This window comes from Meleagris gallopavo, chromosome 7 (assembly GCF_905368555.1).
Source record: "Meleagris gallopavo chromosome 7, MGAL_WU_HG_1.1, whole genome shotgun sequence".
NCBI classification, from domain to species: Eukaryota; Metazoa; Chordata; class Aves; order Galliformes; family Phasianidae; genus Meleagris; species Meleagris gallopavo.
In genome coordinates this window covers 28,854,473-28,881,494 of record NC_139410.1, presented here as the reverse complement: position 1 = coordinate 28,881,494, position 27,022 = coordinate 28,854,473, and the positions used below count along the sequence as shown (strand labels likewise).

At 35.9% G+C, this 27,022-nt stretch overlaps 1 protein-coding gene across 1 annotated transcript in view; it reads left to right on the top strand.

Moving 5' to 3' along the window:
* Nucleotides 1-27,022, top strand: part of DPP10 (dipeptidyl peptidase like 10) — a 188,674-nt gene that overhangs the window by 108,510 nt on the left and 53,142 nt on the right. Inside the window, exons 6-7 of the mRNA XM_085228156.1 lie at nucleotides 22,986-23,038; nucleotides 23,139-23,220. Coding sequence (XP_085084282.1) covers nucleotides 22,986-23,038; nucleotides 23,139-23,220 — 135 coding nt within the window. The remainder of the gene's footprint in view (nucleotides 1-22,985; nucleotides 23,039-23,138; nucleotides 23,221-27,022) is intronic.

The following is a 27,022-nucleotide window of genomic DNA, read 5'->3' as shown; positions in this document are numbered from 1 at the left end:
CTCACTTGGTTTAACAATTTCTTCCTTGTGACTTACTGTTGTGGGTTTTTTTTTCCTACAAAATACCCTTTCCCTCTTTCTGCTTTCAAATCCCTATTGAATAGCAACTTTCAGGAATTTTTCCTTCTTTATTCTCTTTCCTATTACTAATGCTTATTTTCCTCTTTCAGCGTATACTGTATTTGTGGTTTGACATCAGCTTTTGGTTCAAAATCATGCTTAATAAAATATTAAAGTTCATCTCTAGTCTAGAAGCATAAGAATTTACAAATTCTCTGAAGTAGAAAATGCTTTTCCTGAGATGGGGCTTCAAAGTGTAATGTCTTTTAGCTAGAGAATTTTAATAAAACAGTGTGTTTAGCTTACAGCAGTGTAAAAATAATAATTTTTAAGGTAAGATCAGGATAAAAAAATAATATTCTTCACAAAGAGGAGAAAAGCAGAGCTGTGGATCTAAATGGGTGGAATGTATCATTTTTCATTCAGTAGGAATGAGATTTTTTTTCAAAACTGTTTCTGAATATTTGTAAGTTACTGTATTGAAAGGAAGACAAGAATTCAACAGCAAACCCCAAAAGAAAGAAGTTAGTTATCTGCGGTGCGTTGATGCCTGTCATCACTTTACTGCTGTAATCTCTATTTTTAGAGGATAATGAGGGAGTACTGACCACAGGATGGAGAATGGAGAGAGAATAGCAAGAAGGGGTGTTCTCATCCAACTCTCAGAGTTTGTGTCTGACACAGGCAGCGTAGCGTATCAAGTGCACTGAAGTGCTTCTTCAGGAGTTTATCTGCAGATAAGAAGAATCCATGAGGGGAAAAAATTCAGTGCAGTCTTAAATTACGATTATCTGATCGACATTAAGAGATTATCTTCCTACTAATTAGATGGAAACTAAATGTTCAGTTGTTGGTAATCTTCTCGGTCAGTGAAATTAATCATTAGATTTTTTTCCTTTGAAAATTAAAGGATAAAGAAATTACCTTGCATTATTTCTTAATTTTAGTCAATGCACTGTTTGGTGTTAAATACTTGGAACATGTGCAAGTGTTTTTAACAAGATTTTTATACAGTGCTTCTGAAAATCTGACTTTGAAGAGCATTATCTAGAGTAAACTTCAATAGAGCTGAAGTTTGGTAACACACAGAAAAAAAGATTAAATGAGAGCTGTCTTCCGACACAGGAAAAATATTTACTCATGAGGTTTCTCCTTTCAAAATACTTCCTGTATCAGTAACGATCTAGACAGTATTTTATGTACTGCTGTATATGAAGTAAATATCTGATATAAAATTCCTGCAACCTATTTTTTTTCTTCAGAAATGCATATGTCTTCACTATTTATGTCTTTCTTAGATCATTCTCTAACTAAAAAGGCAAATAACCTAAAAGATTAAGTCTGATCTGTAATATCAGAGAATGAAATCAGCCTCTGAAATTTAATTAGTGTTAGCAGATTTGAGGTGAGCAAACCAAGTGAATGGGTTGAAAACATATTCCTCTTTGTTTGGAAATTAAGGAAGTATTTTTTGAATGAAGATTGTGGTAAGGAAAGAAAGCATAGGATTCCCAGTCATATGTTAAATTATATCTATTAATTATTCCTGAATAGTAATATATGGAAACATTTGTGATAAACCTAGCTTTGCATAATATTTCTCACCTTTTACTGAGCCTCCCACATCTTGACACTATGCTTATATCCTGTTACAGTTCTCTTTTGGGTTTGACTTTAAAAATATGTGTATATATTTGCTAGGTTCTTAATGTATTACCTTTTCATCAGGAAAAGATACTTTGAGCATTTCTTATCAATACCTACAAAAGTAAAATTCATTTAGAAAGAAGGAATCTGTAGAAGCTGTTCTGTTATCCTCAGGAGGATAGGGAGTTTAGTTCCAAAGTACACAGAAACCTTCCTTCATCTATGGAACAGGTAGGAGCTTTCCCAGAACTCAGGGTTTTTTTGGTTGTTATTTTTTTGTGTTTAATGTTTCTCACCATTTTACCAGTTCTCCTGTTCAGTACTAAGTAATAATAATTTTCAAGTATTGCAAAATGTATTTCCATTTTTGAGAGTGAGGAGAGATTTTTTCCTTAGATTGTCTTTCTTGTGCTTGCACAAAGTGAGCTGTAAGTCCAACAAGTTGAGAATCAGAAGAGCTGAAAAATGCGAAGAATTAAGTTGTATATAAGTGGGAACAGCACCATTAGAGCTATGATATCTATGCAGTTCTGAGACCTGCAAATTTCAGATTTCTTTCCACTTTATTGATGTTCAGGGCGTTGGAGAGGCTTTGTTTAGAGTACTGATTCATGAAGTTAAGACACCAGACACAGTTAGCTGTTGGAGTATGCAACTGAAGTGGGAAACTGTGGCAGCTTTCCAGCATGTAGCCATGCTGTCACTTCATACTAGCACAGGAAAATAGTTGTCTTAGGTCTCCCTGCTCCAGAGAAATGCATGCTGCAGATAAGGGAGTTTATAATATCCAGTACTGCTAAAAAGTGGTTGGTATACAAAATTAGATAAAAAAGAGTATGCAATAAAATGCATCGTTTTTTGTTGTTGTTGTTGTTGTTTTGTTTTAGAGGAATGTAAACTGTCATGTCTGTGATACTTAAGCGGATATTTGTTCAATAGATTACATATGCTGCTATGGCAATCACTTTGTCATGTTAAGTAAACTTTTTTTTTAAAAAAAAAAAAGCCTTGAAATGTTATTTTCTGTTGTGACTAGTGTCTCCAACCCACACACAGCCGTTCTGAAATAATGAATAGTCTCCTTGTATATAGGATTCATCTTATAGAAGTGGCAGGAGCATCGGTACTGTCAGAGGTGATCTCTGCATTGCTTGGTCTCTGCACTCTTGTCAGCCAATATGAAATAGACTAGACTCCATTTTCAGCCCCTCCACCTGTCACTGTTGTGCCAAATGTGTGGCACTGTTTGCCCAAGCTGCGTTGCCCTTTCCTGACTGGGCATAGCATGGCTTTGCTACATGTCTAAGATTGCTTTCAAGGTCTCTGGGATGATTTGCTTTTCCTTATGGCCTCAGAGAATGGGACATTCCAGCCAGTCATCATACACAGCTATACAGAAAATGTTCAGTTTTGTGAATTCATGCTACAGAGATGAAAGTGTATTTTCTTTCGAATATCACCTACTTCCTAGCTCAGCTGTGACATGGCAAGGCAGGCTTGGAGTGGATAGATTGCCCACCTTCCCTTCCAGAAGTGGAGGAACACTGGTATGATCCACATGTGCTGTGCAGTCATACCCATCATCTCTCCGCAGAGAGCCACCATGGTCAGAATGAATGAAAACACTTTATACTTTCCCACTTCATTTTCTTCTTTTTTCTTTTCCTTTTTTTCCCTCAAAAATGGTGAATATTATAGGTATGGATTTTTCTCCTTCACTGTTCAGGATAACAGTTTTGCAAGGACATACTTGACAAATGCTCTTCATACAAAGAACGTTTTTGTTAAATGAAACTGTTTTTCTATTTTTATGATTGCTCTCTTAAATTCTGATCTGTGAACATCGTGCTTTTATAACCTGGGACTATGCATTGAAATATACTCTTTGGCAACCACTGGAAGGCGTATAATAATGACAACACAGTTCATTATTTGCCTTTTCCAAATTTATGGATTTGCACTTTGACTTTTGCAAACTAAATTGTTTCTTCTACATCGGCCATCTGGAGATATATAGATATGGTAGTATTTTAAGAAGGGAAAATTAAGAAGCTCCTCCTGACTGCTGTGATTTTGTTGCTGGTCAGACAGAAGTCGTTTTGAAATACTCTAGATGGTCATACTGCGCTTGTAAATCTGGTGGAAGTTGGGAATATTCGGTAGTAGATAGAGTATAGTTTCTGGGCTTTGCAGACAAGAGGCAATGGAAGTATTACGCAGGAACTTATCTGTTATCAGCAGCGCTGCCCAGAGGAACTGCAGACATCCCTAATTTGCAGGTCACATCTCTGTCTGCCCCAGTTTGAAAGCTGTTGCTCTTCATCTTCCCTTCTGTCTTCTTCCATTCGTTACGATAATTTCTTTTAGAAAAACTATACAATATAATAGTTGTATTGAGTGTGATATTTCCTGATCCACTAGTCTTTCAATCTGTTTTAGACATATAATTTTAATTTGGGAGCCTGAAGATTTGTCATGCAGTACCTGAAGTTCCCTTCTGCCACCCTTTGTAAATTTACTGTTGCTTAACATCGGTATGATAGTATGCATTTTCTCGTACTGCATTTTATGGTACTTTATGGATAGCTTTGGTTCTCTGGCTTTTCTGTACATTTAATAGAACATATTGTGCATAGGTTTTATTAAATAAATACCTAAAAAAGAATTATCAGGAATTGAGTGTAATGGGACTTAAAAGAACCATCCCTCTGCCTTCAAAGTACTCCCTCTGCCTCTAAGCTCTCGATGAACACAGTGGCTCAACTTCAGAGAAAGCCTCCCTCTGTCCAAGGTACTCACTGCCTTCAGCCACTCCAGAAATATTGGAGCGATTTTGAAGTTTAATTACTTCAAATGCTGAACTGGAGTTGCATCTGATTAGCTTCCAATTTAAATAGAATTTTGTTTCTGTTTTTTCTTTTTCTGAGCTAAAACTTCATAATGCCTTCTGAGGCAGAATTTTGTATGGTATGGGCAGAGTTGCTGGGGGAAAAAAAAGGACTCATTTGGAAATGGGACTTTGTGGAGTACTTCTTGCTTAAACACCATGTATTTATGATAAATATGTTTACAGTGTTGGGAAATGTGTCACGCTTTTTTTGTGTGTGTGAGGTTTTTCACCCAGCCCTGTGCCATGATGCATGTAAGGGAGATGGACAGATGACACACAACCTGTCTTTAATCTGAACATCCAACAGCAATATAACTGTGACAGTATGTTTTTAGCCTGAATCATACAGCAGGTGCAGCAGAATGACAGAGACTGCGTTTGTGTTTTTCCCTCTTGTTGCATTTAAACCAAAAGCACTATTAAAATTCACACAACGGGTTGTTATTCTCAGATCTTGCTTTGGTTTTGTTTCACAGTAATGTTGCAGGTTTGGTCCTTAACATAGCTGACAAAATTTCAGATGTCGTACCAGGAAGCTTTATCACATGAGCTATTAGCTGTGAAGTTGAAGACATTGTATGTGTGTATGCATATAAATAAGTGGAGGGTAAGACAGGAAAGATGTCTGTATAAAAGGATAAGTGCAATGTATTTCAGCTGTTTATGTATGAAAACAGCTTGCACTTGGTAAAGGTTTCAACTTGGTTGAGCTTTTATATCCTTCACCAATTACTATCATCAAACTCTTCACAATGCTGCAGGAAAGCTTTTTATGTTTATCATCTGAAATAACTTATGGAAACTTACAGCCTACTTAGGCATCATGTCTGTTCATATGCATGGTAACTGCAGGTTTGTTGGATGCATTACTATAGCTTAAAGTGTTCCACATTGCTGAACTCTTGTTTTAGTGAATAACTTTGAAGAGGATAAACTGATCATAGAATGTGAGATAGGGTAAAATTTTTACACAGCATTGCATATTTTACCATGTCATTAGTGTATTAATCTTTCAAAGTTTGTAACTTGTTTCTTGGATATTAATTAAAGGAAGTATACTGGGAAAGGAGTTTGAAGGTGATACAAAGAGACACAAATGAAATCTGTGTTTCATTGAGTTAGTTGTCTGTATTTCTTCTAACAGTCCTTTGGGCAGGTTTACCTTTTTGGCATAAAAAAAATCTCTCTTCCATCTGATTTTTCTTTTTTAAATTAGTGCCTGCATAATCTGCTGTGGATACTTTCAAGCTAAAGAATGGCGTAAGTATCCTTGACTTGAGCAGTGATTATTCTGACTTTCCAATCAAGTAACATGCTGTGATAATACCCTTGAAATCTGGGATTCAGTGCTTGACTTCTTAACTTCTAAGCTCTAAAGAAATAATGTGATTAAGAGCTGGCTCCTGATCCCATTGAATTCATTGACCTGATTCAGTGGTGGTGGATCAGGCTTTTCATGTATAACATACAAGAGTGAAATAAAGCTTTAAAACTACTTTGTCTATTCAGTTAATGGTGATCATTGCTGGAGAGCTGGGCAGTAAGAAACCGGATGAGGTTCAACAAAAGCAAGTGTAGGGTCTTACACCTAGGGAGGAATAATTGCATGCACCAATACAGGCTGGGGGATGAGCTGCTGGAGAGGAGCTCTGCAGAGAGGGACCTGGGCGTCCTGGTGGATGACAGGTTGGCCATGAGCCAGCAGTGTGCCCTCATGGCCAAAAAGGCCAATGGCATTCTGGGGTGCATTAAGAAGAGCGTGGCCAGCAGGTCGAGGGAGGTGATCCTCCCCCTCTACTCTGCCCTGGTAAGGCCTCATCTGGAGTACTGTGTCCAGTTCTGAGCCCCTCAGTACAAAAAAGACAGGGATCTCTTGGGAAGAGTCCAGCGGAGGGCCACAAAGATGGTGAAGGGCCTGGAGCATCTCCCCTATGAAGAAAGGCTAAGTGAACTGGGTCTGTTTAGCCTTGAGAAAAGAAGACTGAGAGGGGACCTGATCCAGGTTTATAAATATCTGAGGTGTGGCGGCCATAGTGGTGAGGCCAGTCTCTTTTCATTGGAACGTGGAGACAGGACGAGGGGAAACGGACATAAGCTGCAGCACAGGAAGTTTCGCACGAATGTGCGTAAGAACTTCTTCACGGTGAGGGTGATGGAGCACTGGAACAGGCTGCCCAGGGAGGTTGTGGAGTCTCCTTTTCTGGAGATATTCAAGTCTCGCCTGGACGCCTACCTGTGCGACCTGGTGTAGGGAACCTGCTTTGGCAGGGGGGTTGGTCTCGATGATCTCTAGAGGTCCCTTCCAACTCCTACAATTCTGTGATTCTGTGATTCTGTGATGATTGTGAGGCTAAATTTTCTTGAGAAAAAGTTTGATAGGTGAGAAATTGAAGAAAGTCAAATAGGAAGAGCTAGCAAACTCTCTGATGTTTGAGTATGCCTGTAATACTCCAGTCTGTTTTGAAAATATTTTTGAGCCAGCTTGAAGGTTATAAGTGACTGTATGAGCGAAATACTTTTTCTTTAAATGAAAAAACATCACTTTTTATAATCATTCTTTCAGTGTGATAGTCATTTTATAGAGCTGTTGGACTCCAAAGTTCCAGCCAACCAGCAGCATCCAAGGTCCTCTTCTGCACAGAAGTCCTGCTGAGAGCAGAAGCCACAAATGTTGCCATATACACAATTACAATATTTGAGAGCATGTATTTTCCAAACATTGTAGAAATGTGCCATGGAACAATGACTTACTACAGCAGTTGAAAATGAAGAGCTGTCTGTACTAGAAGAATGTTGGCGGTTGTAGGGAAAATTTCTGTTCAATGTTTTGCATCAGAACTTTGTTCACAGTGCAGTTGGTGCTTTCATTTCCAAGGTACTGGAATCTTAAATGAAATCTTAATTTGAAAATCCCTACCTTGTCAACCAGTAAATAATAAGTGCAGGTTAAAAATTAAGAGGATTTTTGTTAGAATTGGAGACTAAAAGATGGTACTACTTCCAGTTCTTTTAAGGTAACTTTTTAACAGAGACAGCATATATGATCTCAATATAGAAGAATTTTAAAGCATAAGTTTTTAAACAGAAAAGCCTAGGTTAATGTGAATTGTCTGATTCCTCGGGGATCTGTACTGGTTCTCAAAAACAGTGTTGACAGAGTGGAGTAAGAAAAGAAATGAGATTAGTCAAGACGTCTAGGTACTATCCATTCATTTGGATGAACAGCGGTGTTGGGCATAAGTAAATAGCGATGATGCTTTACTTTAAAAAGATATATTTTGTAACCTAATAAAGTTGCTATTTCTAAGGTAGTAATATAATTATAAATGCTACCAAACTGAACTTTTGCCTTTTAAGAAACCTTTTAGTCAGACTTCCCATCTTTTAGTGAAGACATTTATGTGATTTGAGGGCTTTCTCAAAGGACATAATGCTGCTAATGTTGCTAGAAGGGATTGCCAATTTTCAATCAATGTTTTATAGTTATTTCACTTGTTTTGTTTTTCTTGCTGAAATTCAAAAGGATATGAACACTGTTATTGCTTCCATTTTTTAGACTGCTTTCCAAAATTAATCATGTTTCTTGGAGTTGCCACTCCTCCTCCTCTACCATTTCTCAGAGTTTTAACATTTCTTATCCAGTTTCTATATTTTTTAATCGAATATAGCATATTCTTTGTATTTCTGTCTATCTGTTTGCAAAATCTGCACTGAGTTTTGTATCATTTCTGTTGTCTCTGCTTGGACATCTTTCCAAACTCTCACTTTCTCCCACTGTTTCTAAGGAAGCTCTTATGCTGTTAGAAAACTATCATTTCTAAGCATAATGGTTTCATAAATACTATTATCAAACATGATAAGAGGCCAGTATCTAGTTAGAGGTACATTCAATATATTTACTAAATCAAATTTTTGCTTTTTTAACTTTTTCACATATCATTGCTTTTCAAGTCATTTTATCTCAGTCATTCTCAACTCTCTCCCCAGTTGTTAAATCAATTTTGATGTTTATTCATATGGTACCCATCATATCTATTCTTTCTTCAACTTCAGCAACTTACTTGTATTTTGATCATCTGCCAACTTGATCAGGGTATTAGCACTGACCTTCTTTATTTCTTAGCAAACCATCTGCCCTGCAGGTGGGTGTTCCTTAGTGACACAAAATTGATTCAGCGTAATGCAATGGACTTGGGTTTTATTTAAGCAGTATATTTTAACATTATATCCCTGGTAAAAAATTGCAGCGTTGACAAGTTAGAGAATGTCATGTTATCCTAGTGGCAGGAAAGGGTTATTTTTCTCCTTGCTTCTTTAGTTAACTGAACCACTTTCTGGCTTAGCATTAAGTGGCCTCAGAATCCTGCAGACCTGCTTTGCCTTTGCAGTCTGGAATGTAAAACAGACAAAATCTCCTTGATCAGATCACTGTTAGGAAAAGTCATTTATTTGGCCTAACAACCTTGACTGTATCCTATTAAGCCAAGGAATTGATTTATTTATTTTTACTAGCTTATGGGAGTTTGTAAAGGGGAGCCTGCAGTTTTCTTGGTGCTTACAGTTTTTCTTACGTGTACATCTTAGAATTCATTAAACCAGCCGTGCAAGTTAATCATCTTTGGTGCTACTGCAGTATTGTCTGAATGTGCTTTTGTTGGTGCTAGCTTTGATAGCTATAGAGCTAGAAATTATGCCTATGGGCTGTGACCTATTTGGAGAATGTGACTAGTTTGCTCATGTTATTAACGATATATGCATCAATAAATGAATGACAAAGTTGCATTAATTTATGTGGTTCTGTTAAGATGCATGATACTTTACAAAGTACATAGTAAGTCTCAAGATAAAGGACCTTTGGGTTGAAATATTAGAGGCACTCAGGGCATAAAACAAATTATGTCCTGCTATGGAACAAATTATCCCTTGGTTATAGGCACACTCTCTTGAATGTGAACAGAATGCACCTGGATGAATTGACTTCCAGACACTCAAAGTGAATTAAAGATAAAACTGTTTAAATCTTAATAGTAATTTTGTACAAGTTCTGTTCTCATTATTTTTTATGAACTGTATATACCTAGGCATTTCTACCTAACTCTCTTCAGTGTTTCTATAGATTTATGTATTTTTAATGTCTTCTGGTTTGAATGTTTCAAACAATCTGTTTCATCATCACCTGCTATGAGAAAAGATATGCACTTGATTGAATTTGAAATAGAGTTCAGCCAAATTTAAATTATTTTAAGAGTCTACAACATACAGCCATCATGTTCAAAGACAGAATTTCGGATCTGTAGGAGATATTAACTTTCAAGTTGACATTTCTCGTCTCTAGCAGTGATTGCATCTGCAGATTCTGCATAAGTGGTATACTGAGTAAAGTGAAAGTTTAATTATAAGGGGAAACTTAATTGAATATTTCTGTTTGATTAATAATAGAGAAGCAGGAACATCATGTTTGATTTTAGGCATAAGCCATGTAAGGGGTGTTGAAAGATTGCTGTTGGTGTGTGAAACGAGTTAGAATGCTAAGATGTGCTTTTCTTACTGGGTCACTGTGTTTCTGGTGACTGAGTATGGGCCATGACCTCTATGAGTTGTAAATGCGCAGACCACAGGAGTCAAGGTAAAGGTCACAAGGCTTTTACTGCAAAGTCTCTCAGTTGACTGTCAATATATTATCTTCAGTATAGTGAATGGAGCACTGTCTCCTAAGTAGCAATCCAACAGTTTTATTTAACTGAGTAAAAACATACTGAGAAGGGGGAAAAGGATGAAGGTTATCCTTTGCTCAAACTACCCAAGAAATAACACACCCAGCAATTTCAGAATCAGTGGGGCCCAGTTCGCATCCTATGTAAAATAATGTGAATCTCACATAACTGCAGAGTAAGATCACGAAGAAACAAGATTCTGCACAAAATTCTAACTTTTTAATACATAGAATACCTTGCTTTCTTATTTAAGTTAAAATTGAAGACACTTAGAGCATGTTTTTCAGTATTCTTGGTCATGATGCATGTGGAATAATGAGCTCATGTCTTGTACCCAACACAGTCTTTTTGATTGATAGATTTTATTTAGGGGATGGTGGAGAGCTGTTGGTTTTAGATTGTTGTGACTCATTACAAAATTTAGAGAGATCTAGTTTTCAACACTAAAAAATATGGGATGCACAGTAGAGAATTTGTTTTCATTTTCAGTAATATTATTTAGCTTTATTGATTCATTCTTGTAAATAGGTACAAATGTTCTGCCTTTTTCTATTTTATTTCTGGTAACAATGAGGTTTAGTAGAGCACAAGCACTGCTGGGCGTACTGATAAAGGAAGCTGCCCTGGTGGTGATACTTTGAATCTTCACCTTAGGAAACTTGTACTTTCTTAGAGACCTATGCTACATCTAACTGTTGTATCTAACCCATATGTTTTTGCTCTTGAAATTGGATAGAAGCTTCTAAAATGAATGCCAGCACTCCTGTGATAAGAATAGCCTTACAGTACAGCATGGGAAAGGGGAGAAGCTGCTGAACTTCTCAGTAAGGGTGTAATGTATATAATGGCAGACAGACTGAAGGGTTTTTCTTCAGAGGATTTATTTCTAGGACTGTATTTGCTTTATTTTATTGACTCCTTAAACCAGATAGGATTCTGTGTTTTAACTCTGGGTAAAGAAAAAGGGTGAGTTGACTTTAGATTATGACAGTGACTCAATGGATTTTTTTTCAAGAGATGTTCAAAATCATACAGAAATGATGATAGTGATGTGTTAATCACTGAGTAATGTCTGCCATTGGCACAATAATGTATTATTATCATAGTTACTTTTGGCCTTTAAGAGTAGGAAAGTATAATATTATCCTCATGTATACCTTTTCCAGTTTTATTTATTGCTTGTGGAAAAGCATGTTTTCTTATTTCTCTGTAGTACATCCAGCTATCGCAAATAATCAGTTTGTAGTGTTCATCTTCTAATCCTTAATTTAGTGTCACACTCCTAACTAAAATCACTGATGATGGCTTTTATGAATTGAAGAAGGCACAACTCTGCAAATGGCATTGCAATTTAATAAGAAATCACTTGGGAGTGATCACTTTCACTCAAAGTGGCCTGTATTTATTTCCTGTTCTATGTATTTGGAATTATGTTTATTCTCTTGTAATGCCAAATAAATAATCAAAATTAATAGATGTTTTGCCTGGGGAAGCTGTGGATGTCCCATCCCTGGAAGTGCTCAAGGTCAGGTAGGATGGGACCCTGGGTAGCCTGATCTAGTATGAGTGTCCCTGCCCGTGACAAGGGATTGGAACTGGGTGGGTTTTAAGGTCCCTTCCAACCCAAGCCAGTTTGTACTTCAACCCCTGGTGTGCATTGGACTTGCAGAGAAAGTAACAGTTGTTTGTATTTGTAAAGGAGTACATCTGGTTTGTACACAGGCACTCTGTGTATTGGTATGTATGTCTGTGTATACCTGGCACTGCCCATGTTTTTATGTATATATGCTACTATTTTCCACCAATCCTATTGCAGAGTGGAGTTAGACCATACCTGAGCCTAGATCCTTAGTTAAATAGTATATTTCTCTTTTCTTGGAATTTATTGTTTGATTTAAGGCACTTTTAATTCACAACAAAGCCAAACATCCATCCTAGGCACAGATACCACAGTAATACTGTAAAACACTGAGTGGTGTTTGCGTGTTTCTGCATATTCCTTTCATCTTCTACAAAATGGAGTGTATGCTACATTACTATGAATAACTTTCAGCAATTCCAAATCTTTCACTTTGATTTCCTGAGATCATAAGGATCTGCAGTGGCTGCTTTATATAATGGTCGATTTAATGAGTATGGTGTCATCAAAGTTGAAGCATCAATTTCAGTTTTTCTGCTACCACTAATGTTCCACTCTTAGAAGATGGAATATTATGTATGTATACAATATTGAATTTTCTCATTTTTTTTCTTTTATAGAAGGACTGCAGAATGAGTATGTGGTGATTTGAATGTGTGCATATATGTATGTAGAGATCCCTCTTCATTCCACATTGGCCTTTCTTTGAGAGTATTCATATATGTAGTTTCTGTTTTCTCAGTGGAGAAATGAGTTTCTTGCTCTGCCCAGGGCAAATCTGGAATCTCATTTAGTTGGGCTCTGAGCCATGGGCTGGCAGACGTGTTTGGGTTGGAAGGGATCTTTAAAATAATCTAAGTTCTACACCTTTGTAAAATGTTTAAATACATTTGGAATGAAATTGTTCTTCCTACAGAAGAATAAGGAGATGGATGTACCTGCTTGCTTTATTTTTGAAGTTTGGAGGCCCTTCCAACTTGAAGTTGAATGCAAATTGGTTCTTGTAGCAGTATGAAACAACAACAGAAAGGGCATTTTCAGAGACCTTTCCTTTAGCATATTTTCTCCACTTTTCTTCCAGCTCTTTGTGTAAAAGTTCACACTCTGAGTGGATTTAATTCTGTAAAATTATCAACTTTATTGGATAACAGCTGGAGATGTTTCTCTAAATGTCAGGTATTATCAGAGCACAGCACATTTGGAAGAAGTCAGACTGTATAACCCCAAGGTTATATGTATTTAAATCTGACTCCATTACATTTTCTATGAGACAGAACTTCTCTGTCTGAAAAGGCCTCTAATGTTTTTCTCTCATTAGTTGCTATATTTTGAAGTCGATGCATAAAAAAGCTGCACAAAGCGTTGACATACTGAGGTTGTATGTGTTTATTTAACTGTGAGATACAGTTCTGCGCTCTTCATTATTCCAAAACTTACATCTCCAAGAACAGGTTGGTCTCTTCTCTTGGAAGGACTGACAAAGGGAGATACTGTTATTTATGGAAATGAATTCTTCCGATTCTGTCCATTGTAAGTTGCCTGGCTTGAAAGCAGATTTGCCCAGAAAAACATCCCTGTGAATCCAGCCTAGAATCACTTCGATCTTTGAGTTCTTGCCCCAGGGAGGCCATGAGCCCTGGGCACAGTGGGGATGGATCTCAAGTGCAGAGCTTTGGAAAGTCCTTGGAGGCAGGAAGAGGGCTCTGCTGGTGGCAGCTGTTGGGAGAGCACTGAGCGGCCTTCACCAGCAACATCTTAAAGGCAGCAATGGGTGGCTGCCAGGGCATGGAGTGTGATGGTGCAGCAAATAGAAGAGGTGAGCTGAGAAGAGAGGAGAGAATAGCAAAATGTTCAGATTAAAAATTTTGCTTGATGATTTAGATAATCAGGGAATAAACTGATGTAAACTTGAGGATTGTACCAAACTGGGTTACTGGAAGCCAAGAGACAATGTTAGAATTCAAAGCTGTGTGAACAAATTGGAAAAATGTTTTGAATAAGCACAATATAATTCAGTAACCACAGAGGCAAGCTGCTACATTTAAGTTGGAGTAAAACAGTATATAAGTACTCACTAGACAATGTATTGTAGACAACAGTATTGTAAAAATAATAACAAAAAATAAAGTGTGGGATCACAATAGTTAACAGATTGAACTCATAAATAATAATCCTTAAGAAAAATAAATCACATTTCAGTGTATAATTATGTATGTTTTTTGTTGGATATGAAGTCTTGAAACCATTATTTAGGTTAAGGCCTGAAAGAATTGTGTTTCCTTAGCCTCAACATGGAAACGATGGGGCTGTAAGTCTTCAAATAAGTAAAAGGTTTCTGCAAATAATAAGATGATAAACTTCTCTTTTTGTGTGCTCTTTTAGTAGGAAAAGGATTAGTCTGTAGCCTACCAAATATGGATTAGATTGAATATAAAACTTTCTAATTATAAAGATAAAAACTGAAATTACTTTTTTAGAAGGCTTGTAGAGACAAGACATGGTTAAACCAATATCTCTGGAATACTTTAGGAGCAGTTCAATTCTGTCTTGAGGTGAGACTTAGTTTACTGATTGTCATTCTGATTTTTTCATGATTTTTTGTATTAAGAATCGATATTTTAGATAATTAATTCCATACTGTTTATTAATGCAGTTTCATGCACTACATGTTGCAGTGCCTTCTGTGTAAAAGTGTCTTCTAAAAGAAATAGCTCAATAGTATTTACATAGATATATCTTCAGTGCCAGGTATCACTGACACCATTTGAACATAAACAGAAAACGAGAGAGAAGGCTAATCATGGAAAACAGCTTTGAACTCAAGATAGCTACCTGAGATTACATCTAACAGGAAAAGGTGTCCTACAACTGTTGGAAACTGGCATTGTTTGCTGTTGTGGGGAGTGATAAGAAACTACCATGGAGTTGGTCAGTTTGTGAGCATGATGCACTGCGCTATAAATCTTTGATGAGCATTATCAGATCAGGACTTTAATGAAGTACTTGAAACTGATGTCTCTATGGAAATAGGGAAGCTATTGTGTTGACAGATGGAGAATTCTATAAATATCAACAAAATTATGAAATACTGAAAGACAAAGGAGAAAAGGTCTATCGGCACAACAGAATTAATTGTCGGGAGATCTACTTTAGCACAAGCAACACCATCTGTGCAATCGATTGTGCTGAAATGTCTGTGACCTGTTTTTTTTTTTTTTTTTTGTATATCCTGTACCAGCTAGCACAGATGAATAAAATGCAGATATCTGTTCTCCTAAATTCATTGAAATTGCCTTTTTCTGTTTTGACAAGTCATTAGGTTGTTGCCAATAACCTCTTAAATGTCTTAAGAGAAGCACATATGGAACAGGAAACAAACTGTCCTGTATTTTATCAGCTAGGTTATCATGACAGGATCCAAGCTATGCTACCTGAAGGCAGTGGAAGGGAGATGTGTAGTGCTAATGAAGAAATTAAGCTTCGGAGATTCTGGTGGAAACAGCATTATCAGTAGCCATTACTGTATGCATTGTTAGTGATGATCTTGTCTTATGGGACAACAAACAAAAACAGAAACAAGCAGTTTTGCAATTACTAAATAAGAGTAAATAGCTGATGTAGCTTAATAAGTGGTCTGTTATGTCCTGTGACTGTATCATCAGAGAAGAGAATAGTTATCTCAGAAATATGTAACATCAGGAACAAGTGAAAAAGCTTCTATTTTAAAATAGAACAAAAGATGTGATAATAATGTTTCATAAAGGAAAAGCATGAAAAAAACGTTTTTAAAAAAATCTCTACGAGTCACTTTCCAAGCAATAAAAAAGCCCTAGAGAAATAAGGCATTGAAATATTTAGTACTTCTTGAGTTCATAGGGTCTCTTCATCTCTCTGTTATTTGTGAGCAAACAGAGTACCTGCTGCCTTACTGCTGCCAGAGTGAGTCAGTTGGAGAAGAAAAAATTAGATAGGGACTGCAATCTTTTCTTCAAAGTTATCCCACCGTATGCCTTGATCTCCGTTTGCATCCTCATTATTTGTTGGCATCTTCAGCTCAGTTTTGTGATCAGAAACTGGACATTATATCTTATATGTCATATGACTTTAGACTTTTTTTTTCTTTCTTATTTCTTTGAGCATGTTTCATTTGAATCAGCTAGCGCACATTTCTGTAAATATCAACACATGCAGGAATGTGTGTCTTCAAAACAAGATGTTATTTTAATGAAAATGTATAATGAAATATTTGTAAGGTGAAATTTTTAATCATACAGAAGTTGAAGATGATGATGCATAAGAATAATATGTGTGTAGATGTGTGTAAACATAAAAGACACGTTATGCTTGAGACTTACCAGTTTTGCTGTCATGTTACAATGACTTCAGTGAAGTTACACCTGGTTTTTAATGCTGTAGATGAATAAAGCAGGAAAGATTCATATAAATTTTTGCTGTAAGGCATCTCATACAAGACTCAGGAAACATTTTACATGATAGTGTAACTAATAGAATTTCAAATGGCAGAGATATATGAGGCTTTCAGAAGTTGTAATGCAAAACATTCTTTTTTGAATAATTCACTCATCTGAAATTATATATTGAAAAGGGATTGAGTTGCATATCCAAATATGCGGTGGTCTATCTCAACTCTTGATAAAGCAGAAGTTGTTTCTGCAGTTATTCTCAACTGCAGTTTGTATCATTTTACTGTTGGCTAAGTGAACTGAGTTTGATTGTGAATTAATTAACATTCTGCAGTAGATGTCTTTTTCTTGAGATAATTAATCTTATTGAAAAGTTATATATGGAATGGTTGAAGCTATAGCAAATTTTTTAGAGGTGCCTTTTTTGTTTGAAAAAGACAAATTACATGTCTAGAAATTTCTCTCTTATATCACTTTGGCAACAAATATTTTTGCAGCTGGTAATATTTCATACCCCGAAGTATTAATGCTAGCCAGAAATTATTACCAGTGATATGCAGTGGTTCTTACCAGTCATGACAAATAATTTATGTTGATTGAAACAAATAAATGTGGCACTTTTAGTAGTTATAACCTTGTTGTTTAATTTCAGTGCTGCAAATTCATCAAGCTAGCTGAGATTAACTCTTTACAATTAGATGCAGAGCTTTCAGAAACAAGATATTCCACTTATAGAGACCAGAAATTACCTTTAAAAAAAAATAGAAATAGACATTTAGATATCAGTACTAGCCAGACTTCTAGTGCAGCTCAGTTTTTTCCTGAAACTGAGTGGGAGCAGTTGGATGGATTCAAAGATGTGTAGAAATTCTTCTTCTCAATATTACAGACAATATTGTTGGTTATTTCTCAGGGCTTGCTCTGAAACCCATTGAAGAACCCGTTGGCAATCTCTTTTTTTCTGTCATACTGATCAAATCCTGAAGAATCATTAGCTGCATTTCACGTGTAGGAGGTCAGGGTTGATGATCATAGTAAGTGTTTCTAGGTGTACGAACTACGAAGCAATGTATCATCAGCTGCAGTTTATAATTAAGGCATGCTGAAAGGATTTACTGGATTGTGGTGCAAATCCACAGTTCATGAAGAAATTAAATTCTGTGCCTTTGTCTGCCCCAGATACAATCCAGATGAAATCAGTCATCAACTCATCTAATTAAACTTGTGTTTCAGTTCATGCTGAATCTAAAACTGTGCAAATATCAACCAAACGCTTCATCTGCCAAGAACAGAATGATTCTGTATAGAGAGTGGATCCCAATATATAGTAACTTGTGTTACTGTAACTAGGTAAGGCTGGTTCATATAATTCTAGCTGAAAATTAAGTAACAAGGTCACTTCTAATATTATGCAACAGAGTAAGTTGTACAGACGTCTAGCCTCATTTTAGTTGTAATTTGTACGTTGTTGCATCTGTGTGTATGCTACTGGCAGTCTGAAATGCTGTGGCACAATCAAGGCTGTGTCATGCTTGAGAAGCTGTACCACAGCCTTGCAGCATGAGCAGCTCCTGCAGCACTGCACTTCATAGCAATTCCCTTAACTGAAGTTAAATCACATGCAGGTAGATGTGTTGTTTTCATCTGTGGTACAAAATTAACCACCATCATCAACATGGTCTCAATCTGTATGCTGTGTGTCTTCCTTTTGAGATGGCACAAGCTTAATGCTACTGTGCATTAATGTCAGTAATCCCTCCAAAATATGTCTGTCTCAATCCTATGCATGTATATTTCACTGTGTTTCTCTCATATTCCTTCTTTGCTTCTTGCCCTTGATTATTATTTGTAGTTCTGCCTATTCTACAGGCTCCTTCTTTTTTCACGGGGGGAAAACAGGAAGAAATATATGTCTGCATTTCATTTATAAAATAGATTTTTTATGAGAGCTTAGTGCTTTTATTGTAGGTTTGGTTTTCAAACTGTGAATGAGGTTCCATGTATGATTGTGTGGGAATATTTCCTTGCATAAAGATTGGTGAATCTTTATTGTAGCCTTGTAATTGCTTTACCGTGTTGAAGTCTTTTTGCTTGGTTTTGAATACAAGTAGAGTTTTCTGTAATTATTCAAGTGCTTAATTCAACTGTAGGAAAGAAGATGAAGGCAAAATCCTACTCATGTTGCTATTCCTCAGGCTGTATACAGCAGCCATCTGCTCCTTTGTCTGGCACCCACCAAGGCATTTCTAAATCATGCCTACCCATTCCTCTGTTGTATTATATATCATCTTAAAAACTGAAAAAGGCTAAGGGTGAATGAAGAAGTGAAAGTATTCCAAGATGTATTCCTGTTTGTTTCACTGGTTTGGCGAGTCCTCACGTGTGATTTCTTGATTCACAGGTGTCTTATGATATGTTCTTAAAAGGTTATTAATTAAGAAATACTATTGTTAGTTTTAGTTAGGTTTTGTTGCTGTTGTCATTATTGTTTTTCACCTGGTCTCAGGAACATTTGTTTCTCAGTAACAGTGTTGTTATAGATGGCTTGAAGAGGTGAGACAGGATCTGTGAGAAGAGGTGATATCTTTTATAAGACCAGTTGATGTAACCAGAAAAACAGAAAAGCTTTCAGTACACAAAATTTCTCACACTGGAATCTGTCAGCTTTGAACTCCCTAATAACTGCCTTCTCTGCCTGCAAAGAAAGAAAAGCAGTTTCTTCTTCTTTCTATGAATAATTTTATTTGGGAGTCATGCAAGATATTGGAGCAGTTAAATTTTTCTGCAACTAAGGCTGATTATTGTGTTTATAACTGATTAATTCTTTTAATTCTTAGGAAAACAATATAGTAAGTTTTCATTCAGGACAATACTCTCTCATAATCCTAGATTTTCTCAGAGACGATCAGAAGTGTAAATGAACCCATAAAAAATGTGGTATTTCACTGATGAAATATCTTTATGGTTTGGAACGTTACCTGAGAAATGGTCTCGTCACGTGTCAGTGTGTTTTGAGGCCATCACTTGTAGATTATGCATATTCTACTTTTCCCATTATTTTATGATATTCTTAAAAAAAAAAATAAAAAAATAATGAGATGGGCATGGCTTCCCAGTAGTCTTCTTGCTATTTGCTAGATTCAGTACAAATAAATACATATCTACTGCAGGAATATTGTGTGTTAGAGACATATCCCATCTGAGTGGTAAACTTTGAAATAACTGCAAGAATACCGCAGATGCTAAAATTTATATTTCATACATTATGAAATGTATCTATGTATGAAGTTATTTTTTATTGTTCTTGCTTGGACTGAGTGCCATTATGCCCCATGAAAAGTCTAATTAGAATCTGAAAGGAGAATTTACAAAGTAGATTACAAAGAGCTGAAAACCACAGGCTGGTTCTTATTATGGATATCTCTATGGGTAAAAAAACAAAAATAGAAGACAATCTGTTCACTACGTTGCAAAAAGCCATGCTAGGAAAGAGGCATCATTATTGCTCTAAATAAAGCAATTGTGTTATTTCAGATGTTTTTTATAGCATAGGAAATGGGTATAGGATGCATTGAGGTGTTTGGCATTTTGTGATGGTAGTGCTGCAAGATTCTGAAGTCATCAGCTCTCCTCTGTTTCCATGGAGTGGAGGGCCCTCACCATCCTGTGGAAATACTGCTGGTGAGGTTTCCCTAGGAGCTTTTTAGCACAAGCACTATTCTGCTAAGAGATGTTTTCCACGTTATCCAAGGACAGCAAACTGCATGTTTCCTGGCGTATATTACAGGAGTGTATCTTGCTAAGAGTGTATTGAACATTGTTCTGCATCTTACTGGGCTGTATACATTGAGCTTCATGACACTATTTCATTTTTAGGCACCTTAGAAGGGCAGAGGCATTCCTTGAAAGATAGAAAATAAAGGGCATATAAAACTTAGAACAATATGTCATCTGAAAGTTCACATCTTGATTGATAAGTGTGGATTTTTGTTCTTTTTCTTTGATATGTTCTTACTGTTGGCTGTTAGCTGAATAATAGGTTGTTATGTCAATATATTTTGACTTGGAACCATTTGTCTTGAAGGCACTTTTTTCACCTTTTTCTTTTAGATACTTTATAATATAGTTCTATAATTTTGTTGTTTTTTCCTACACAAATGCGGATACATTTTTCAACGTTGAGTAGCACCACATGAAGTCCTACCTTCATCTGATGAAAGACTGAATTCAGAAGAAATCATAAAATGGCTTGGGTTGGAAGGGATCTCAAAGATCATCTGGTTTCAACTTCCCTGCTGTGAGCAGAGTTGAAATCACTAAATCAGGTACTAGATCAGGATGCCCAGGGCCTCATCCAACCTGGCTGTGAATGCTTCCAGGTTTGGGTCATCCACAACTTCGCTGGGCAGCCTGTGCCGGGGCCTCATCACCCTCTCAGTGAAAAATTTCCCCCTGAAACTGAATGTAAGTTTTGCCTCCTTTAGTTTAAAACCATTACCCTTGTCCTGTCACTATCCACCCATGTAGAAAATTTGATTTCCCTCTTGCTTAAAAACTCCTTTTAGTATTGGAAGGCTGCTATCGGATCTCCCCTCAGCCTTAATAGTAGGTATGTATGGTATTTCAGGTATTGTTCCACCTTAATGTTACATCATTAAGTCTTACCAGGTTCTCTTCCTTCCTTCGTGTTCTTTCACTGATATGTCAGTGCAGAAATAATTGTAATGCATTCAGTATTTTAAGGCCTTGCTCTACTCCTTTGTTCTACTTCCTAGAAACCTTCCCGGTGTCTTTATTCATTAGTTGATTCCTTTCCCTATATCTAGAAGATAAATCTGTCACTGTGACCTTTCTTCCTTCTCCTCAGTTTCACCTAAGTTAAGTATGGAAGGTCTTTTTTCTGTTGTTCTATCAACTGAAGTAATTAACTGTCTGTGATTAAATCTTTAGGCTTAGTCTTTTGATACTGTCCTAGTTAGAAAGCATGGAGTAGAGGAAATATTTGAGAACATGTCAGCATAGGAATGACAGCACTTCACAGTTGAATGCTGAAAAAGAGATCTCCACTGTAAATATGCAGTGATAGAAAACAGTGCATCCTGAGTTTCACTTTTTGAGCTGTCAGTCTGTTTCTTTGCAAATTCCATCAGAAATTACGAGATTTTAAAATTTTATTAGTAGACATCACACACACAAAGAAGGAGCTGTGAGGCAGAATCTCTAAAGCCTGTTTGTGCCTCTTCCAAAGAGAATGTGGCTGGTGGTATTGGGGAACGTCTGATCCTGATACTTTGAGGATTGCTGATAAATCTCTTTGTTTAGTGCCAGGCTTGCTGCCTACAGCTAGGCTCCTGCATGGTGCCAGTTGTGGTGCCAGATGCTATGTGTTAGGGATCAGAAGACACAGTCTCAGCAGTTCATACAGCTCTATGCAAGATGGCTTTAACAAAATAGTGGAGGTTCTAAGAGTGATGCTGCTAGCTGGAGGTTAGCCTGCAAGAGCCTCCCAGCAGTGCAGTGCTTATCTTGTATGCCAGGCTTAAAAAAATAAGATTTCCTACACTCTCTCTCTCTCTCTTTTTTTTTTTTTTCTTTTTTTTTCTCAATTTAGATTATGATTGTGTTTTGGTTTATGGCTATTGCAAACAGGATGAATTTGGAAACTTTCTGGAACTTCTTACTTATAGCAAATATGAGTAATTCAAGGAAAACATCAACAGTCACTTTTGAAAGTGACTTCATTATAATGATTTTCTTGTGTTGTGGACTTCTTTCAAAGCATCAATACTATTAATGCCAAAGACATTAATATCTCTACATTAACATTTAGATAGAAATTTTATTAGAAGATAAGAGGAGAGTTTCAAATGAAATATGAAGTCTCCCTCTTGCTGTTATAGCATATTTCTATTAAAAAAATGACTTGCTAGTTTAGCTTTTTTGTTGTTGAAAAAATTTTGTGCAGTACCTTCGAAGAAACAAACTCTTCTCAACCCTCCTGGCATTTCGTGATACACTTCTCCTTTTCCTGGAGAGACAAAAGAGCAATTCCTCATCACTCTAACTGTGAGACTGTCCCCTTCAACAGCTGTGTGCAAGTGCCCCTTTGGGTAACATCTTGCAGTATGTGCCCTGTGCAGAAACCATGATGATGATTTAACTGTCTATGTCTCCTTGATCTGCTTAACTTAAACATTATATTATGTAAGCAGGCAGTCTACTATGTATATAAGTAGAAGCCCAGAAGATGTCTGTTACTGACTACATCTGTATAACAAAGTAATGTTTGACAGGAGAGAAAACATACAATAATTTGCTTTGATTTAGTAGATTTTTGCCCTTTGGCTTGGTGGTTGGGCACGTTATATGATGTATTGTACTGTTTCTCTGCACGGATCTTCTGGCTCCAAGTACTTCAGCTGTTATATTTTTCACTTAAATGACAATCTTTTTCATTTTAGTACAGGAAAATGAAGACAGCAGCATAAGAATATGTATTAACTCTGTTTTTCTCCCATCCAGAGAATACTGGCTTCCTGGGATCTTTATAGTAGTCAGTCTTCGGTTCAATATTTGTATTTGTAATCCCTATGTTTTCTTTTCTGTCACAGGTTTTTCATTATTCTTATACAGCTTCATACGTGATTTACAACATACACACACGGTAGGAAACACTGTTCTTTCAATTTGATGTCATTGTCACTAAATCTATAAATAAAGCAATGCCAGAGTATTCAAGTAAAAATCTTTACTTTCTTTTCAAGGGAAGTTTGGGAGTTAAACCCTCCAGAAGTAGAGGATTCAGTATTACAGTATGCAGCATGGGGTGTCCAAGGGCAGCAACTGGTAAGCAGAGTCATTCAAAATACTATGAAAAGCAGTTTAATAATTTATTTACTCTAGACAGAAGTAAAAACAAAACCTAAAAACCTTAAGGTCAGTTTTATTACATGGCTTTTACCTGGAAGTTGCATTAACTGTATGCTGGATGTTAGTATCTTTCTGTTCCAGGTCTTAGGGGATGTTTTAATTTTCATAAAAAGTAGTATGTCTTACTTTGTTTCTTTGTTTTTTAGTTGTTTTCTTCTTGTAATTGTTTGAGCTTTTTTTTTCCTAATAAGCAAAGTCTTTAATTTTGTATTTATTGAAAGAGTCAAACTTTCATCTAAATATACACCCAAGTAATTCTTATGATAGGCATGTTTATGGCCATGACTATGAGAACAGCAAAATTGAAAGTAAAGTTTTTAAGTTCATTAAGATCAATAAAAACTGTGTATAGTAGCAAGAAGCTTAACATTCAAAAGTTGATGTGATAAATCCAATCAATTATTTTCATTAAGAATATTACTGCCAAGGTAATTTGTGCTGCATTGAATTCATAGTAGTAAAAAAAAAATGCTGTTTTAAATAATGTTTTCTATCAAAAGTTTTATCATATTCTATGATCATAAATCACTCTTTGTGACCAACTTCAATATGAGAAGTAAAAAATAGTGATTCTTGAAACAATGTTGATTTTAAACTGATGGTAGATGAAGACGAGAAAGACTTATAAAAGCCTCTAAGCTTCTACTCTCTGAATAGGGAATTCACATATCTTTGATATGTGACAATCTAATAATCTATAACAGGCATGATCTGAGAGCCTCTTTGAATGTGTGACTTGTTTATGTAGATAGGTTGTAAGTTCAGTGTCTTGCTTATTCATCAGGGTGGTGGGAACATAAAAAATGGTTCTGGTAGGAATGCACTGTATCAAGTAAGTGGAGTCAGGAAGGAAAAAAAAATGGTATACTTGATATGCTTTAATAATTGACCACATTAATTTACCAATAATGAGAGTATGGTGACAGAATTGATGGTAACAAATATGTAAATTATTTATGAGGTGGTTTATGGAATGCAGTGGGCTGTGCAGGTTGTAACAAAAAGGTGATGCATTTGCAAAACAGAGCAGAATTAAAAACCATTTTAAATCAATTGCTGTTTGTAAGACTTTTCCTGTGCTATTCTCTAATCTAAAGTGCAACTAAAAGTACATGCGGTGATTACTGGGATGTGAATTTTTTGTTTTCCTGAGGTTTGTCTTAAGGACAGGGACAGACTTAACTAACAAAAGCTTCCAAAAAAAATAATAAATCAGAATAAACTCTGTATCTGTTTCACCTACATTGTCATACTGGAAATAGGTATGAATAATTTTACATGCAAGCGGAGATTGTATCCTATTAAGTCTCAGAACTGGAAAAAAAAAAAAAGAAAATTAAACAATCTTTTTTAGGTCCCGTCTAAATCATGCAAAATTGAAAAATGGTAATTTATACTTTGAAGATAATATTACTTTTCTTTTTAATGTCCCTAGTAAAGTTAATGTCATGGTTTAAAAATATCTTTTCCTGATTCTGCAGGCTTTATGGTGCCATATGGTCTGCAGAATCAGGAGTTTGTATCTTTGATTAAAACACAAAATCTGTGTACTCTGAATGATACCAGGTATTGCCATATAGATGTAAACCTGCAATGGCAGCATACTTAGGGTCACTTTGATGAGAATCTTTCATGAGAGTGTTCTCTTGAAGCTATTTATATGGCAAAAGGAGGTTTCTAAATGACAGATGTACATTGCCAAATTACCCTTGAATTTCAGCATTCATGTAGAGGTAGACCTCTGAAATGAAAAAGAGTAGAACCGTTCCAGTTTTCACTAACTTGGTGCTATGACTGGTCCTTGATGAAATAGTTTGGGATAACACGTGCAGTTGAATCCAACTGTTTCTTGCTCTTTAACTAAAGTAGTGGATTCTGTAAAGATTAAAAGAAAAGATCAGAGAAACATCTGCTGTTTGAGTCATGACATTTTAGTGTAAAATTAAAGTGTTTGCCTTTTGGGAGAACAAACTTTTATCTAATGAGTTAATGCATTTTAATGTCACATAGCTGTTATTTTTGAGGACTGTTTCCAAGGTCATGCTCTTTAAAATACAGTCTTTTGAATGTGTTAAAACTGTGCTAGATCTAAATACTATTTCCGTGTATCTTGATATCTTGGGAATTTTTTTTTTATGTAGTTGTTAAGTGTTTGTCATATTTGCTGAACATGAAGTTCAGCCAAATAATTCCAGGGAAGATAAAGCAGCACAAGTAAATACCTAACTGATTTCATCAATATTTATCTACCTCTTGTTTACTTGATTAGAGAACTCACCACATGTGTCTGAGAAAGATATCCTACATGTGGCAGGAAGGCCTTACCAAGGAGGAGAATGTTGCTGTTTTCAAAATACCTTATTCTTATTCAATGTTTTCTCCTCTTTGGTCTTCTCCAGTACTTTATAGCAAATGATTCCATGCTGGACCTGGCATAGAGGCAGGGATGGGAGCACTGGACAGCAGAAGGAGAAAGCTGTCTCTGTTTATTCAGTGAGACGTATCATAGTAGAAGTCTGAATGTAAAATCTATTTTCAACATATGCAGTTTTCTATGAGAGATACAGAGTTCCTCCACAGCACTTGATGCAATATGGATAGTTTTTATTGTCTGTCACCAGAAAGATTACTTAAAGTAGCAATCAATGATGTGTGGTTAGAAGGTCTTCAGTTTGTCTGATCTTTTAAGAAAAAGTTTTACATAGTTGACACCTTAATTTCACTCTAGGTGGCACATGTATATTTTGTATGACGTTCTTTCTATTCACTTTTATCCATGTAAACCACTTTGCCTTTGTATTTACAGTAGGTATTATATGTTATTTATTGAACTGAGCTAATTATTCTTATGATATTTTATGTGGTTGTGAAAGGAACTGTTGGATAAGCATAAATAATGGTCGATTCAGTTACGTATGAATGCTTATTTGTAAATAAATCCATATTTTATAAATAGCAGAAATAAAGCAAATGGTTTAGCTCTCTAGAATACTAAAAAATAAATAACTTTGTAGAAGCTTGATAGCTTTCTTCATCAAAATTTGATGCCATCAACAAGAAAGTATTATTAAATGGTAGGACTGAAGATGGGCTTTTATTACGCTTTAACACAATTTAAGCCTAATTGTGTAGAATTACTATTATCCTTTACACACAGTGAATGATTTGTTGGCTGCAGCTGAACTGTGGATTCAAGTTGCTCTCATCAAATTTTGGAAAATGTATAAAGTATTAGAGAACAAAATATCCCTCTTGTTCCAATATTGGAAAGGATAATCATAACTAAAGATGCACAGAAGCTGAAGTATTTACTGAAAGAAAATGAGAGAAAAAAGAGAAACTAAAGGAAAAGGACCTCACTTTGTATTAAAACTATGTAAATCCAAACAAAAGGAAACTTATTAACAAAAGAGAGACAAACTTGATTTTATTATCAAAAATAAACACACTAGTTTAAGAACCCTCTGCTTTATTGTCATTCAGCGTTGTCAAAGCATTACTGCTTGGAGGTCAGTTTTGCCTTCTCTTCTTACCAACAGTTATGGCCCCACTAAAACGAAAGCACCTTTTGGACTTGTGACAATTCCTTACTTCCTTATTTATTTATTGCATTAGAATACTGTTTTAGATAATACTGCAGGAAAAAAAAAAAAGAAAAAAAAAAGTTTTCTAATGTTATATTGTTTGCTGAGTATCCAGATTAACCACAAAGCTAATT